This window comes from Neofelis nebulosa, chromosome 2, assembly GCF_028018385.1.
Source record: "Neofelis nebulosa isolate mNeoNeb1 chromosome 2, mNeoNeb1.pri, whole genome shotgun sequence".
In the NCBI taxonomy this organism is placed as follows: domain Eukaryota; kingdom Metazoa; phylum Chordata; class Mammalia; order Carnivora; family Felidae; genus Neofelis; species Neofelis nebulosa.
Genome location: NC_080783.1, coordinates 120,968,100 through 120,985,627, shown reverse-complemented (window position 1 = coordinate 120,985,627; position 17,528 = coordinate 120,968,100). Strand labels below are relative to the sequence as shown.

General features: G+C 38.6%; 1 protein-coding gene across 4 annotated transcripts in view; it reads right to left on the bottom strand.

The window, feature by feature from the left end:
* The window catches only part of SPAG17 (sperm associated antigen 17), a 242,230-nt gene that overhangs the window by 129,401 nt on the left and 95,301 nt on the right, over positions 1-17,528 (bottom strand). For all 4 annotated transcript variants that reach the window (XM_058716054.1, XM_058716052.1, XM_058716053.1 and 1 more), the window contains exons 11-17: positions 15,329-15,466; positions 15,127-15,240; positions 14,170-14,320; positions 10,614-10,841; positions 10,303-10,518; positions 3,409-3,470; positions 2,705-2,818 (exon numbers count right to left, since the gene is read on the bottom strand). In XM_058716054.1, the coding sequence (XP_058572037.1) occupies positions 2,705-2,818; positions 3,409-3,470; positions 10,303-10,518; positions 10,614-10,841; positions 14,170-14,320; positions 15,127-15,240; positions 15,329-15,466 (1,023 nt within the window). The remainder of the gene's footprint in view (positions 1-2,704; positions 2,819-3,408; positions 3,471-10,302; positions 10,519-10,613; positions 10,842-14,169; positions 14,321-15,126; positions 15,241-15,328; positions 15,467-17,528) is intronic.

Here is a 17,528-nt window from a genome sequence, read left to right as displayed (position 1 = left end):
GTCACCCAAAATGAAGTCCATTTATTGACAACTCCCTCCTTCCCTGACCTCATGTAGTACCTCCTATGATATTTTTAGTGTCTCATTATTAACATGAAGAAAAAGGCAAATATCACAAGGTATTACTCTCTGAAATGAAAAATAAAGACCAAAAAACAAAAGTAAAAAGAAACTTGAGAGAAAAAGAAAAAAACTTGAGGAAAAAGACACAATCTCGGGATAAAACACTAAGACTTCAAAGGACTTTAATATCCTCAGAGAGATAAGAGAAGATATGGTATCAGGTAAGACAAATAAGATGCTATAAAAAAGTAATTTGTAATTATAAATAGAACTTTAGGAAATTAAAAATCATGATAACAGAAATAGAAGCCTCAGTAGAAAAACCAAATGAAAGCTGAGCCATATCTCCAGGAAAAAAAAAAAAAAAGACAAGTATTGGAAATTAGGAAAGAAAAGGTAAGGAAGTTGGAAGTTCAGTCCAGAAAGTTCAGCACCAGAATAACAGAAAGAAGAAACAAACAAAAAAAAAAAACAGTAGGGAGAAGGTTATCAAAGAAATGATTACAGAACATTTGTTTCCTAGAATAGAAAGACAGGAGTCTCTGGATTGTTCTGGGCTTACCACTACGATACTTGGAAATAGAACCACACCAAGGCACATCAACAGGAAACCAACAACACTGGAGCAAACAGAAGATCTTAAAATCTCCCAGACAGAAGGAAAAGAACAGGCTCAAACAACTAATCAGGAATCAGAATTTCCTTGTTGCTTTTCCTCAAGGACAACCCAAGAAGCTAGAAGACAATTGAGGAATGCCTTCAAAATGTTGAGGGAAAACGCTTTCGGACTGAGCATTTTATGTAAAGCCAAACTGTCACTCAAACGTAAGGGTAGAATTAAGAGGGTTGCACACATCCAATGCCCCCCCCCCCCAATTTACCTGCCATGAATTTTAATTCAGAAAGCAATTAGAAGTGATAGTCCCCTACAAAAAGGGAGTAACTCAGGAAAGAAGATGACACGTGATTCAGGAACCCAGTGTCTGGTTGGAAAGAGAGGCCAAGGATGTGACCCAGATGATAAGAAAGGAAGCTCCCAGGGCCACAGCTGTGAAGTAGGCCTGGAGGGCAAGCGGGAGTTCAGAGCATATGGGAGAGAGGTGGCTTAGATGATAAAATTGATCGAGTGCCTGTGTGGTTTAATGTATTGAGAGGAGATTTCACTCTTTGGTGGAGAGTTTGGGGATGAGTAATATAAATGCATATAAACTACACAAAGGAAAAAAAATGGGAAAACAAACACCAAGGAAAACAAAAATAGTATCAAGAAAGAAAATGTAATAGTTCAGCTATGAATAAAATTTATAAAAATGAAATAAACTAAATATTCAATATTGAGCTACACAAAAATGATGATATAGTTAACAGTGTTAGAGAATGGGAAGAAGGAAGTATATGAGTGAGTGTGTACGTGTGTATGTGTGTGTGTGTGTGTGTGTATGTGTGTGTGTGTTCACATGCACACGTATACGCTAGATGGGGGTTGGCAGCTATTTCCTCAGAGAGAATCAGTTGATGGTGATGCCCAACCAAAAGTAAAACTAAACAAAATATACTCATTATTAGAGGTAACTGAGTTAAGTAACACAAGAAACCTGTAAATGCCTTGAAGATTTTTACCTCTGAGAATTTGGGCATGGGGGTAGGAGGGAGTTGCTATTTTTCATAAGACTCTTTACAGAACTTTCTGGGTTTAAAACTGTGTAGAGGTAGGGGCTCCTGGGTGGCTCAGTTGGTTAAATGCCTGACTCTTGATCTCGGCTCAGGTCACGATCTCCGGTTCATGAGATCGAGCCCTGCGGCAGGCTCTTTGCTGACAGCGCAGAGCCTGCTTGGGATTCTCTCTCTCTCTCTCTCTCTCTCTCTCTCTCTCTGCCCCTTCCCACCCTTGCACGCATGAGCTCTCTCTCAAATAAACATTTTTAAAAATGTGTGGATCTAAAACTTTGATGTCAGTAGTTAAAAAGACAAAAACAAAAGCAAGTACAGGTTTTTGCATAAAATGTATACACAGAAAATGTAGGGTTACTTGTTATTTTGCATGAGCACAAGTTCTGTGGCCAGATTTCTTGGGTTCATATCTTGCTTCTCTCACTTGCCAGCCATGTGACCTTGGGCAAAAGTTACTCTTGGTCAAGATGTCTCAATTTTCTATTATTTACATAGGTTTCTACTTCAAAGGACTGTTGCAAGGATTAAATGAACAAATAATACTTACTAATCATTGCTAGCAAAATGGTAAGTGCTCAATAAACACTAGCTATCACAGGTTCTATTGACCTGTAAACTGCATCAGAAAATACTTTGAAATGTAGTGAAAACTTCGTAGAACTGATAGGCAATATGGGAAAAATAAGATTGCTTTCCCATAATGCCTTACTTTTGTTCTTAGAAAATATGTGCAGCAGTCATGTCTATTTCCTTTCTTCTTCAAGATTTTATAAAAACATCCCTTTGGGTGGAGATTCCCTGGGCGCACATAGCTCGATCTGGGAATACATTCATTTTAAAGCTGAAGTAAATGGGAATATTGATCAGAAGTAGATCTGAGAGAGTGACCTAGAAGCAAACTGTTCTAAATCATACCATGACTCCCCAGACCTGTCCAACCGTCTCCTGGAGACTCACGGTCCATTAATACCTGAAGCAGAACTTTCGGTTTAAAATGTTCAGTGTAACTCCAGTCCATTAAACTGCGTTGTTGCGTTTTCTTTATGTCCTCCAGGTCTGCTTCCACAGTCATCTTCTTGGGTTTCTAAAAAACCATAGGAGTACAATTTCAGCTTTAATTTGTTCAAGTCCAAATGGAGCCCTCTTGGACTCCATCGACTAACCAGCATGCACTCCATTTTAATTGGGGAAATCTGCATATGTATAAATCCATATGGCAACATTTTAGGAGAGCTGCTGCCAGAAAGAGTATGCCTTTGAGTTTTTTTTTTTTTATGGGCAACATAATCTAAATATTTTTATTGTTAGGTTATACTCTTCTGAGTCCTGTTAGCAATTATAGGCAGGTTTTCTGAACTCACTTCAAGACAGCATTAGTTCTACATGGCTGTATGGTCAGCAGGTGTTTGTGAGGTTGCCAAGCCACACTGTCTAGAGAGGAGCATGGAGCTTGGAAGTTTTGCTTAAGCCGCTAGTGAAATTAACTCCTTTCTCTCCAGTTGGAGCTGGTCTGAGGATGTCCGAGTAATCCCCTTCCTTATCCTGCTAAGCATCTCCTTTGTGTGTGTGTGTGTGTGTGTGTGTGTGTGTGTGTGTGTGTGTTTCTCACTCTGGGTCACAGTTTTCTCAGATCATCTTACTTGTATCTACACTTATAGGAAAACAATTCCTTACCTTTTCAAGAGGATCAGCCTTTGTGACTGCTTCATCTTTGATCTCATTGTTCGTGGTCTGTTCTGTAAATCAAAGACACCAACATCCAGTTGTGTTTGGGCTTTGTTCTTGCCTTTGTCAGTGCTGTGCCTTTTTGTTGCCCATATGATCTATGTTTCTGTGCTGAAAAGGTAATTCCTGAAAGGCATGTTTCATGCCTCCAAAAAGGTGTTTGTGTCAATAATTCTAAATCAGTGTCTACCTAGAAAAGTTATACTAAACCCTTGGAAAAGAACCCAGCTTCCTCTATGATACATTCCTAAATCATATCAGATAATTATGCCTTCAGGCTATCTCCCTCACTTCTAAAAATGTACCTTTACCTTTATGAGTTGCAAATATTTGCTGATTAAACTACAGCTCTTGTGATTCTGAATCTCTCATGTAGAAATGGATAAACTATATAGCACATTCCCAGTTTGACCAAAGAAATGGAGTGGGTGATGAATCTTGGGGTAATGTATTTGCGATGCCGCTGAATAACTGAGCCAACATGGCTTTTTACCAACCTTAGAACAACAGCAAATTAATCCCTGCATAGTCATATATAAAATGGTCCCACCTTCACTCTCCAAACACATCCCTTCCACTCGCATTTTGCTCCTTCCTCTCCAGGCTCTCCAGCTTGCTGGCTGTGTCTTAAAGTTTTCACACTTGCCTTTCATTCTGTCTTGCTTTGCTTTTAGATAATCACTTGGTTCAAACCCTTATTTCATTCATATTGTTACTCCAATGTCATCTCTTCCAGGGCTTTTCTGCCTTTCACCCTGTTGTATTTTTAATCATGGCATTTACTAGCATCTGATAATATTTACTTGTGTCTATCTCTCCATCTTGGATGTGAATTCCTGGAGAATAAGAACTTGCTCTTATTTTCTGTAACTGTACCCCGAGTGCCTAGCACATGGTGGGACTTCAGTACAGTTCGTTTTGATTGAATGAGGAAAATCTATATCATATACTAAAACTGGAAATGTATCTAAAGCCATACAGAGAGAGAAGAACTGTGGAAGAAACCCAAAACAAAAGCTTATTTTAGGGTAAGCATACGACTCAGCTTCATTCTGTGGCAAAGAGAACTGTATCTACACCTCTAGCGGGAGTAGTTAATCATGTCTACCAAGGATAGACCAATGTTTTTCTTTCTTTTAGGAGCATAGCTACTTACATTTTTGCTACTAGTTTCATCTTGCCTTGGGCTGGTGAAGGTGATGGCATGAGTGTCCCATTTTGATTTAGGGGACAACTATGAAGTCAATTCAGTTCAGTATTTATATAAATACATCTACTCAAGAGAAAACTCGGGCCAACTATAACTCTAAATAGACCATGATGTCCCTTGTGTCCCTAAAGCAATTGATATGAAATCTGTGGAATAAAAATTATTCTATTCTGTGGTCTGCCAGATTTCCGGGAGATTTGATATTCCCTCCTGTGTCTAAGGATCCAGCGGAAAAAGTCTCCAGTTTAGAAAATATATTTTAAAAAATTGTGCATCAGTTATTTTGTCAAAGGAAAGAACATTCTAAAACCAGTCTGAACTCTTTATTTAATCGTAGAGTAAAAATCACTTTTTCCTTTCTTTCTGATTCTGCCTTCAACCCCATAATCCTTTGACAGTGTGATTCAGTAGCTTTTGACACATCTGGAAATGGATGCTTTCTCATCCCTTTGAAAAACAGCTTTCCTAATCTGTTTTACTTTAGAGATAACAAGATCCCTCTGCAAAGCAGTTACTTTATTAAAAAAACACCCAACAAGCATAGAGGGCACATCTAAACCCATAGCCTCACGGTTATCAACTCTCAGGTTTTTCATAAATATCCAATAGGCCCTGTCAAGTTCAAAAACAGTCTCAGATGGAAATCCAGTGTTTGGTTAAGAAAAGCACAAATATTCAGTCCTTCACATCCAGCAACAGGTTTTTATATGTATTTGATGCTAAGATGGTTTTGCAGGAAATACGTGAACAATTTCTGCTTTGTTTCAAACGATTTCAAGTGGCTGCTTTAGAAGTACGATTCAGAGTCGGGGGGCACGCAAGACCAACAACAAGTTCCCTTAGACACAGCAGCCATCATGGGGCACCAAAGCTCAGCCACCCCCCCCCTGTCTAACTGTAACAGTTCCTTGATGGGGGTCAATACACACCCTATAGGATCCTTTACAGGTTGTGGGGGTTCAGCTCTCAAGGATTGCTCCGTCTCTAGGACACACTATCCATTATAGCATTTTTAGCCCCGAAGATTTAGAGTTGCTCAAATCATCTACTTTCCACCAGGATTTGGAACGCTAATTTACCTGGTCTGACCACCAGGTGGCAAAAGTTGCCTGAAGAAAACTATACACCAGTTGCTCTTCTAAAGAAAAGAACAAAACACAAAGGAAAAAACCTCAGGCCTTATATCTCTCCTGGCTTATTCTGGATCCATATTAACACAAAGTGACTTCTTTGTCATACATTTACATTCCCACAGGATGCACTAATGCCATAACATCCCAGATTAACTTATTTGGCTTAATTATTTTTGTGAGCTAGGCTAATACGTAAGGGCACTTAGAACAGAGAAATAGGAAATCAACCCTTTTGGGAAGTAAGACCCAACGGTAATAAAATTGAGTTAAGTATCAGCATAAAGAAGAGACCATGAGTGTAGCTAAGCCCATAGACAAGAAATTGCTGGAACTGAGGAAGCCACAAGACACAGCACTTGTTTGGAGTTAGCTCTCTGTTGGAATCCTGACTTCCTACTTGTATGTAGTTGAAGAAGTTACTTAATCCCTCTGGTCTTCAACTCCTTGTCTTTAGAATTGGGGTAATAGTATCTTACTCATAGACTTGAAGTTTATATTGAATACTAGTTAATATATGTAAAATGCCTTAGCATAGTGCTTGGAATATAGCAGGGCATTACTAAATAAATGTTATATCCTTCTCTCCTCTGTCCCCCTCACCCTCACTTATCTGCTTTACTAATCAGCAATCAGATTTTCCCTAATTCTACTCTATCAATGACTTCCTCTTTTACCCTCATCTAAGTAAATGAAAATGGCAAGATGACTATTCGGTCAATATTGACTTGGGGCTCCTGGCGGGTCAGTCAGTTAATTGTCCAGCTCTTGATTTCTGCTCAGGTCATGATCTCATGGTTTGTGAGATGAGCCCCATGTTGGGCTCTGTGCTGACAGCATAGAGCCTGCTTGGGATTCTCTCTCTCTCTCTCTCTCTCTCCCTCTTTGCCTCTTTCCTGCTTGCGATCTCTCTCTCTTTCTCACAAAATAAATAAATGTTAAAAAAAATACTGACTTCACATCTGTTCTCTTATGGCACTGATGACTTACTTTTGTTTAATGCTTTTTAAAATTATGAATTATAACACATACAGAGAAGTACATAGAACAGAAATGCTTAGTATCATGAATCATGATAAAGTCCCAGCACTGCAGACATTTTATGTGTGTCCTTTTATAACCATGACCTCCTTGTTAAACTATCATATTAATCCTGACTTTTTTTGTGTGGATCATTTTGGGTTTTCTACATACACAATATTTACAAATAGTAATAGTTTTGTTTCTTCCTTTTCAAATCTTACATTTTCGTCTCTTTTTCTTACCTTACTGAGTTGGCTAGCATCTCCAATGTAATACTGAATACAAGTGTTTATAGTATACACCTTCCTGGTATCAAGGGAAATCTTTCAACATTTTATCTTGATATATAATGTTTGTTGTAGCAATTTAAGAATAAACTTTACAAGGTAGAAAATTTTTCCTTCTATTACTAGTTTGCTAAGTTTTTTTTCATGAATTTCTAGAGTTTTAAGTGCTTTTTCTGCATCGATTGAGAATGATTATATAATTTTTCTCAGTGTGTTAACTGATAAATTATATTGATTTTTACAATGTATGTTTTTTTTCTCTATTCCTGTTATAAAAACAACTTGCTTGTGATGTATTGGTATCATTTTGTATATTGCTAGATCAGCTTACGTATGTTTTATTCAGGATTTTTGCATCTACGTTCATGAATCTGTTTGATGTATAATTTTCTTTTGTAGTACTATTGTTGACAGTTTGATTTTAAGGCTTATGCTAGCTTCCTAAAATGAGTAGGGAAGGATACACTTTTTTTATTTCTGGGAATAATTTTTAAGGTCAAAATTATTTCTTTTTTGAGTGGTATCACTAGTAAATAAGAATATTTGCGTTGGGTGTGTCCTTTTGGGGAGGATTTTTATATTTTTATTTATTTATTTTATCTATCTATCTATCTATCTATTTTTATTTGAGAGAGATAAAGAGAGCACAAACTGGGGGGAGGGGCAGAGAGAGAGAGAGAGAGAAAATCTTAAGTAGGTTCCATGCTCAGCATGAAGCCCAATGTGGGGTCCAATCCCGTGACCCTGGGATAATGACCTGAGTTGAAATCAAGAGTTGGACACTCAACTGACTAAGCCACCCTGGTACCCTGGAGGATTTTTAATTATTGATTTAATTTATTTAAACAATTACAACACTATTTCTTCTTGAGTCACTGTTGGTAAGATATACTTTTCTAGTCATTTGCTCATTTCATTCTTATGTTTAGTGGAATAAAGTTGCTCATATCCTCTTATTATCTTTTACATTTCTGTAGGATCAGAAAAAAGTCTGTTTCTTTATTCCTATTGATTTTTATTCCTGTTATTATTATTTATGCTTACTTTCTATGTGATCAGCCTTTTCTAAAAAAATAATTTATCAATTTTAAAAGTCTTTTCAAAGAACCATACTGTTATATTACTTGTTCTTCCTTGTTACATCTATATTTTATATCTTAATAATTTACTCATTTTATTTTCTTCCTTTTACTTTATTTGGATTTATTTTGTTCATCTTTATCTAACAACTTGAGGCTGATGTTTGGCTAATTAATTTTTAGCTTTCTTTTTAAAAATGTATTCATTTAAAGCTGTGAACTTCTCTCTGAGTATCCCTTGCTTTAGCTGCATTATAGAAATCTTAATATTCAGTATTTCCATTACTATTCAACTTGAAATATTTCTTAATTTCTATTGTGACTTTTTCACTGAGTGAGGTGTTTTGCAGAAGTATATTTCTTAACTTGGAAATTTTAGGTATTTTCCTATTATTTTTTTTTGTAACTAATGTCCACCATAATTTCACTGTGGTATGAGAATATACTCTGTAGTTTTGATCCTGTGAAAATTTGCTGATACTTGTTCTATGGCCCAGCATACAGTTAATATTTTTAAGATAAGCATACCTGTGACCTTTAAGAAGCTATAGTATTATGGAAACTTAATACAGACGTATGAATAATTGTAATAAGTAGTAGGAAATGATCATTAATGCTATAAAGGGAGCACAGATTAACTGTGACCACAGGAATGCTAAGGGAGCCATTTCTAGCTGGACACATCTAACAAGGCTTCATGGAGGTGCCACTGAAACCTAATTGTAATAAAAAAGAAAGCTCTAGGCGAAGGGTATTGTAGAGGAAAGACACAGATTGAAAACAGCAGGCTGTGTAGAGGAAATAGAGCCTAATTCTGTTTGGCCAGAGCATGGGATAAGTAAGCAAAAGGGAAAAAGTAGAAAAGATTTTGGAAAAGTAATTTGGTATGACTGGAGACGCATGGTACAGCAGGCCAAAGAATTGGGTTCTATTAGTAGGGAGCCATTGAAGGTTGTAAGCAGGAAACTAACAGCTGTATTTTAAGTGATTAATCTGACAGCTATGTATAAGATAGCTCAGTAAATTTAGCCTAATAGTCTCCTATGCTTCTATACTTCCTAATATAACATTTATGATGCTATATTCTAATTTTTTTAATGTGTTTTTTTTTGTGTTTTGTTTTGTTTCGTTTTGAGAGAGAGAAAGACAGAGCATGAGCAGGGGAGAAGCAGAGACCAAGGGAGACACAGAATCTGAAGCAGGCTCCAGGCTCTGAGCTGTCAGCACAGAGCCTGATGTGGGGGTCGAACTCATGAACTGTGAGATCATGACCTGAACCCATGACCTGAGCCAAAGTCAGATGCTTAACTGACTGAGCCACCCAGGTGCCCCTATGATGCTATATTTTAGAATAAGAGTCATTACCTGAGCTATAAGGAGGAGAGAAAGGGAATCAGTGTTCTTCACTGAGCATTGATTTTGTACCAAGCTCTGTAGTAGGCAGTTCACTATCTTATTGCAGGTAGTTTTAAAATAATTTTTCATATAATCACAATAACCCTATGAAATACTAATGAGGAAAGTTTAATTACGTTTACCTCACTATATTTACTCAGGTAAGAGTGCACTAACAGGCTTTAGGATATTTTAAAAACAAGGGTTGAAATAACAAGGACTCACTCAGTAGCAAAGTTTAATTAACCAAATACCTTAGATGTTAAATAGTTTTTCAATTGAAACAGGGGGGCATTTAAATTTAGATAATGTTTCTTTTTTAAATTTTAAATTTATTTACTTAAATTCAAGTTCGTTAACATACAGTGTAGTATTGGTTTTCAGAAGTAGAATCCAATGATTCATCACTTATAGGTAACACCCAAGGCTCATCCCAACATGTGCCCTCCTTAGTGCCTATTACCCATTTAGCCCATCCCCCCACCCAATACCCCTCCAGCAACCACCAGTTTGTTCTCTGTATTTAAGCGTCTCTTATGGTTTGCCTGCCTCTTTGTTTTAATCTTATTTTTCCTTCCCTTCACCTACATTCATCTGTTGTGTTTCTTAAATTCCACATATGAGTGATAATGTTTCTTGAATCATTTTTTGGATTAATACATTCTATAACAGTGTCTACACACACACACACACACACACACACACACACGATTACTCACCTGACAGCGCAGACTGGCGCTGAGTCCTCAAGCTGGTCTGCTCTGACAGCTCTATATTTTCATAGTCTAAGGGTTCCTTACTGTTTGGGTCAGACTGCTTCATTTTGTTAGAACCAGACCGACTAGGATCTGAAGGTTCTTTACTGACCTCATCCTCTTGCACCAACATTGACCAATTCTGATCCACAAATAAAATTCTGTCTTTGGCTTTAGTATCTAGTCAGTTTAAAGAGACTCCATTAGACACAATGCTAGAAAAATCAACAATCATAAAACGGAAGAATGCTTTTGGTTCCCTCCACGCACTGTACCTGTTTGGTGTTTGGCGTCTTGGGTATTCATTTTCATGATGTATTTCTGCCTTATCTGTTTAGCAAATCTGGCAGGGTTGTCCCACGGTATGTTGAACATCTCAGAATCTGTTCCATACATCATCTCAGAAGGCATTAGTATGCCTTCTTCATTAACCTCAGAGAGTTTCAGGCTCTCAAAAGTAAACACTTTGAAGGCTCGTTCTACTTCATTCCAGCTCAAGACTTCTGTAAGAAAGCAAGAACTATATGCTGCTAGGAACGCTCTTATTACCACATGGTACAGGGCTGACAGAGGGGCGCCCAGAGGGTCTGTCCACCGCAATGACAAGGCAGTCATATCATGATGGGTGTTGACCTGACTTTAAACATGGGCTCCACAGTTCTGCAACAAATGTCAATAGTGCCTAATAATAAGAAAGCTGCACAATCAAGGTATAATCTATCAGGATAATGTTCACAAACTGCTTCATAGCTTAATCAGTATTAGGTGTATTAGTATTAATTCACATGGATTCTCCAGGGTACCATATTGATTGAATATGTTTAAAACTTATGATTTGTAAGCAAAAGCACCTTTGCCACTGTTATAATTTGAAACAAACTACTCACTTGTGTCTAACATACACTGTTACATTCAGTAGGTTTTACTGACCCTTAGGGCTCAGAAAAGGCCTCTTTTCAGCCACTTGAACTGGTGGGTGAAAATAATAATTGCACTTCAAAGGTTATCAGCTTTCAATTGGCCCTATCCATTTGTGCTTTTTAAAAAATTTTTTTTCTTAATGTGTTTATTTATTTTTGAGACAGAAAGAGACAGAGCATGAGCAGGGAAGGGGCAGAGAGAGAGGGAGACACAGAATCGGAAGCAGGCTCCAGGCTCTGAGCCATCAGCACAGAGCCCGATGCGGGGCTTGAACTCACAGACTGTGAGATCATGACCTGAGTCAAAGTCGGGCGCTCAACCGACTGAGCCACCCAGGCGCCCCTCCATTTGTGCTTTTATTCTCTTACAGTATTTATTTCATCCATCCACTTACTCGCTCACTTGCCTGCTCACTCGTTTTGTTTTCTAAGTATTAGGCTTTGTCATAGATGCCTCAGATTCAAAGAAAAGATTTGGTTCTTGCACTTTAGAAGTTCAAACTAGAGGGGTATGAGGTAGGTATTAGCAAATAATCATGGGATGCGATGAGGAAAAGTAAAATGATAGTGGCAGATCAATGATTCTGGGGTAACCTCCGCTTTTTCTCCAATAGAACTAAGGGCATGTGTTTTTGGAAAAATCATGAGGAAATTCAGAAGAGAAACAGGGAAAGGGGAAAAGTTACAGAACTAAGGAAGGTTTGCTCATTCATTCATTTTGCAAATATCTTTTGAGCACATATTAGTGGGCAAGGAATATAGTAAAAGCTGTGACCACAGCAGTAAACTAAGCAGTGAACTCCTGGTCTTATGGAGTATCCATTTTGGTGACTGGAAACAGGGTAAACAGAGAAGTGTATACCATATCAGAGATGATAAGAAGGATAAAGCCAGGTGAGATAAAAAGTGACAGCAATTGGGGAGGGGCTTTATATATATATATACTATATATATATATATATATATATATATATATATATATATGTGGTATATATATATATATATATATATATATATATATATATATGGTAGAGAAGTGGGAGAAGGGTACCATATATATATATGGTAGAGAAGTGGGAGAGCAAGTTCTGTGAATATCTATCTGGGAGAAAAAAGTGATAGACGCAGGAGAAAGAGTAAGTGCAAAGACCCTGAGGCAGTGGGGTGACCACCATGTTCAAGGAATCACAGTGAGGCCAACGCAGATAGAATGGAGTGGAACAGTGAGAGCTTGACAGGTGATGAGCTCAAAATACGGATGGCAGAAGAGTCTAGATTGTACTTTGAGTGACACGGGTGGCCACTAGAGAGAGGCACATGGTCTGACTAACATTTTAGAAGGATGATTCCAGTTATTGCATGAAGCAAAGGCTAGGTAAAAAGGTGAAAGGCTGTAGACCAACTGGAAAACTATTGAAATAGCCCAAGCGAGAGGCGGTGGTGGACTGGGCTAGCATCACTGAGGGATGCAGTGGGATTGGTTGTGGGGCATAAGAAAAAAAGAGGAATCAGAAATGACTTGCAAGGTTGTGGAAGAAAATAGTTGCCATTTACTGAAATAAAGAAGACTGTGAAGGGAGAAATATTGGGGAGTCAAGAGTTCGGTTTTGGATCTGGTAAGTATGAAGTGCTGAAGGAGGGAAGAGAAGAGGAGAAGCAAGGGTTTGGGATGAAACCCATAAGTGGGATGTGTGTGAAGTTGCAATGGTTGCAACAGACGCAAGAATTCTACGCTGCCATGTAGGATGAGGTAGAGAGAGAATGGACTCATACCACAGGCAGAAGAGGAGGTGAGGTGTGGCAGCACACAGGCAAAGGACAGATGTTCTCAGGAACATCAGGAAGAGAGTGGTTATGTCAACAACGGTCTCCACATGCCCAGGCCAGCAGGCTATCCCCTGCTTTTCCATGAGGAGACGGCATGACAGTATTGAAAAGATTTTGGTTTTTTCTCTGTTATTAGGCTTACTTAAAAGTTAAAGAAGAAATCGAGATGAAAATATTTCATGATTTGCTTAAGGGGAGAAACTGAGGTGCTTTTTCTCTTCTCTGGGTCAAATGCTTTCTTGTCCAACAAAGGTGTCTATGCCATTTCATATTCCTTTTTCTTTTTTTTTTTTTTTTAATTTTTTTTAATGTCTATTTAGTTTTGAGAGAGACAGAGACAGAATGTGAGTGGGTTGGGGCAGAGGGAGAGGGAGACACAGAATCCGAAGCAGGATCCAGGCTCCGAGCTGTCAGCACAGAGCCCGACGCGGGGTTCGAACTCACAAGCTGTGAGATCATGACCTGAGTCGAAGTCGGACACTCAACCGACTGAGCCATCCAGGAGCCCCTCATATTCCTTCTTATAAGTAGGAATCTATCTGCAGATTGCCTCAAGTGGAAATAAAGATTTTTAAGGAAATGATTGTATCTCAAATCTCAGTGAACTCTGCCATGAGAAGCTGATTTTAGATTCTCCAAATTACCTCCATAAAATGGCATAAAATGGCCCCTCCCCTTGCGAGAGGAGGTGAACCTGAATGGACACACTCTCAGCACCACACCGCCAGGGGGCTCCCTACTCAGTGCTTTAACCTCAGGTAGAGATCACCATGTCTTCTCCAATGATGCCAAGGAGGGGGACACGGGGTGGCAAGCGGGGAGAAGGAAGAAAGGAACAGATTATTCTTGTCATGGAAACATGATGGAAAGAAAACCCAGTGTATCAAATTGAAGAATGTTATGCATCACAGCTATCACGCTATCGCTAATGACATTATCCAAGGTAAGAAAATCAAAATACCCACCTCAGTCTCTGAAAGGTCTTTAAGTAATCAAAATACTTTTTGCAAATAGGGGTGTAATCTTAAGAAGCACATATGACCATAAATGAATGAGTTTAAGCTAAGACAAAGAACGTACTCACCATTTGTACAGAAGTGCATGAGCTCATGAATTGTAGCTAGACGCTTAGTGCTGTTCCATGGCGGGGGCAGAGGGAATTTAAGGAATTCCCACAGTGGCAACTTGGACTGCATCTCCTGCTCAATTTGAACTGGGTCAAAATTCTTTTGGTCCTGATGAAAAAGCGCAACATGACAGAAGACATTAGAGTAAGCTGTCAAGTGCCTTATGCATATGGAGAAGGCAAAACCTGATACCTTCGCTCTCATTATTTGGGAACAGGGGAAATCAATGGTAATTGGGGAAGACAAAGTGTTGGTATTTTGCTGAAGGTCAAAAAAGCTCATTCTCACTTTGCCAGAGGTTCCTGGTGCACAGAAATGATGGATTCTTCACTCGCTGTGACAAACTGCCAAAGTCTCATATATATTCATCTCTCCCTTCTGGGACTCTTCTTTGGCCTTCACTAGTTTTTCACATTAGTAAGATATTTAAAGCCAGTAACTAGAAGGTTTTAATGCGAATTTGGTGTACTCAAATCAATTTTTTAAAACGTTTACGTATTTGAGAGAGAGACAGAATGCAAGTGGGGCAGGGGCAGAGAGAGAGAGAGAGAGAGAGAGAGAGAGAGAGAATCCCACGCAGGCAGGCTCCGCACTGTCAGTGCAGAGCCTGATGCAGGGCTCAAACTCATGAACTGCGAGATCATGACCTGAGCTGAAGTCAGACACTTAACCGACTAAGCCATCCAGGTGCCCCAGTGTACTCACAATCGATTTAATGGCTAATTGGACCCTTATAATTAGGCAAGTTTTCTTTGCTCCTTTATGTGTCTCTATTTTCAGAGGTCTCACTTTGCAAGCCCTTTGAATGTTACTTTTAATTAGCATTGGTAAAACTAACCGCAATTTCTTCACCTGAATAATTACAAATGGGCTTTCTTGCATCCCTTCTCCTCTGGGTAATCCAGTTTTATTACCTTCAGTGCGTACTTCTTGTGGGCATGTGCATCATGATAGTTCAATAGGAGAGGGCCTTTGGGCACTGCTCTGCTTTCATTTTCTTCTTCGGATAAGAATATTTCATGGAGATTCTATTCAAATTGAAATACATCGACTTAAAAAGAGAATCTGTACTTTTTCAAAGCATGCAAACTCTTTGGATATCTCATGCCATCTGACCTTTTGCTCCCTCTCCGTGAGACAGAGAGAGGGCAGGATGGACACAATATGAGCTGCGATTCTGTGGTCCAACCCATCTGTTCTGGGAGGTGGCTGCACCAGACTGGGTGGGACAAGGTCTTCTTCAGTTGCCACAACCTGTTAAAATGAACAGGTGGGAGGATTCGGTTTAATGGTCAGCTCTTTACAGATACGGTAAAAACAAGGCTGTTCCTACCAGTAAAGTACAGTGATGACACAAAGTAGCAATGTAACTACCAGTGGTTACCAAAACAAAAGGGAAAGTGTTTATAATCCAGGCACAAAAGTGGATATAATTTTAATGTATGTATTAAAATAGATACCATGAAATGTAAATGGTAAATAGGAAAATTTACTATGGCAGGAGTCAAAATAACCATATAAGAATTTTTTTGTTTCTTAATGATTTGCTCTTTCTCTTAAAGCACTCAAAACTGCTCACATACCCTTTGGGTTCAAGAAGTATTTTTTGAGCGCCTATGTTATGTCAAGCACTGTACGGGGCAGCTTCTCAGCCATTATCTCATTTAAGCCCCACAGCAACATTGTGGAGTAGGTATTATCTTCATTTTACAGAGGAAGAGCTAGGGTGAGTGAAGTTAGTGACTGGTGCAAGCCCAAGGCTACTGAGTGGGAAGAACTGGGTTCAAGTCAAGTCCTCATTCCTTCTTCAAGATAATGACAGATGGTGAGATCAGTCAAGGGTAATAGTCTCCTTTATATGGGGAAACTGAGGTCTAGAAAGATTAAATGGCCTGTTCAATTTTACATGGTAAACAAAAGGAGTTGAAATGTAATCAAGGTAGGCACCTAAATTACAACTTTTCTTGTCACCTTAAATCCTGCAATCATCCTCTGTGATTTCACATCCTTTTATACAGTTTCTCTACCTTGGAAATTAAGACATTTGAATTAGACAGTTACTTGTTGTGGGTTCTGTTTTGTGCAATGGAGAATGTTTAGCTGTATCCCTGGCCTGTACCCATTTGATGCGCGTAGCATCCCCTGTAATTGTGATAACCCAAATATCTCCAGACAAATGTCCCCTAGGAGGCAAAATCAGCCGCTGCTGAAAACCACTGCTATAGATGGATAACAAAATAGCCTCATATCCATCACCTTTTGTCAACTCCTTACTTTCAAAAGAGCCACTCATGTCTCCACTTTCTACCTTCGATTGTCTCTTGGACCCGCTCCAAGCACAAAAGACCACTCAAAACCATTCTACCTCTGAAATGTCAATCTCTAATATTCTGTCTTGGAAAATTCTATCCCATTCCTCTTATATTTCACCTTTTTGTCATCCCATTATTAAGTATTTTTTCAATCAACATGTATTATGATTGGGTGCCTTCCTGTGTGAGGAATTGAGGTCATCTGCCGGTGCCTGAAATATAGCAGGTGGTTAATACATGTTTGTTGCTTTGGATTGAGTTGAATAAAATAAGAAAGACTAAGATAAATAAAATGATGATACTGCAAGCTCTAGAGGGCTTTTCAGCTTTTACAAATTTATTAATATAATAAAACTACTGGTTTTCCAGAAACATCATGGGGTAATGAAAGGCAACTGTGAGTGTGCTTATCTAAGCAGTCAACATACATAAAATGTATATTGGAGGTAAAAGATGATGGAATCTGAGAAGGACTTTAAAATAAACATTTGAATATTCAGAAGGGTATAGGGATATGTTACATCCATGCACTAAGGACAATAACAAGCAGTTGTAAAAATAAATTGGAGAATTTATAAATTAAAAACATTTACCCTGGAGAAAAAACTTCAATAGCAGACTGGACTCCACTGAAGAATGAATTAGTTGGAAGTGAAGCTGGAATTTCCCAAGAAGATAAAATTTATAGAAAATTTAAAAGACAAGGAGGAAAACCCGGAAGTTCCAACATCCATCTAATAAATGGATAAACTAATAGAAAAAATAATATTTGAGGATATATGTATTTATTTATTAAATGTTTTATTTTCTTTTGATGTGGGGAGGGGCAGAGAGGGAGACAGAGAATCCCAAGCAGGATCCATGCCATCGGTGCAGAGCCTGACACAGGGCTCCCTCTCACAATGATCATGACCTGAGCCGAAATCCAGAGTCAGATGCTCAACCAACTCAGCCACCTAGATACCCTGAGGATAGATTTTATTCAGCAAATACATATTCAGTGT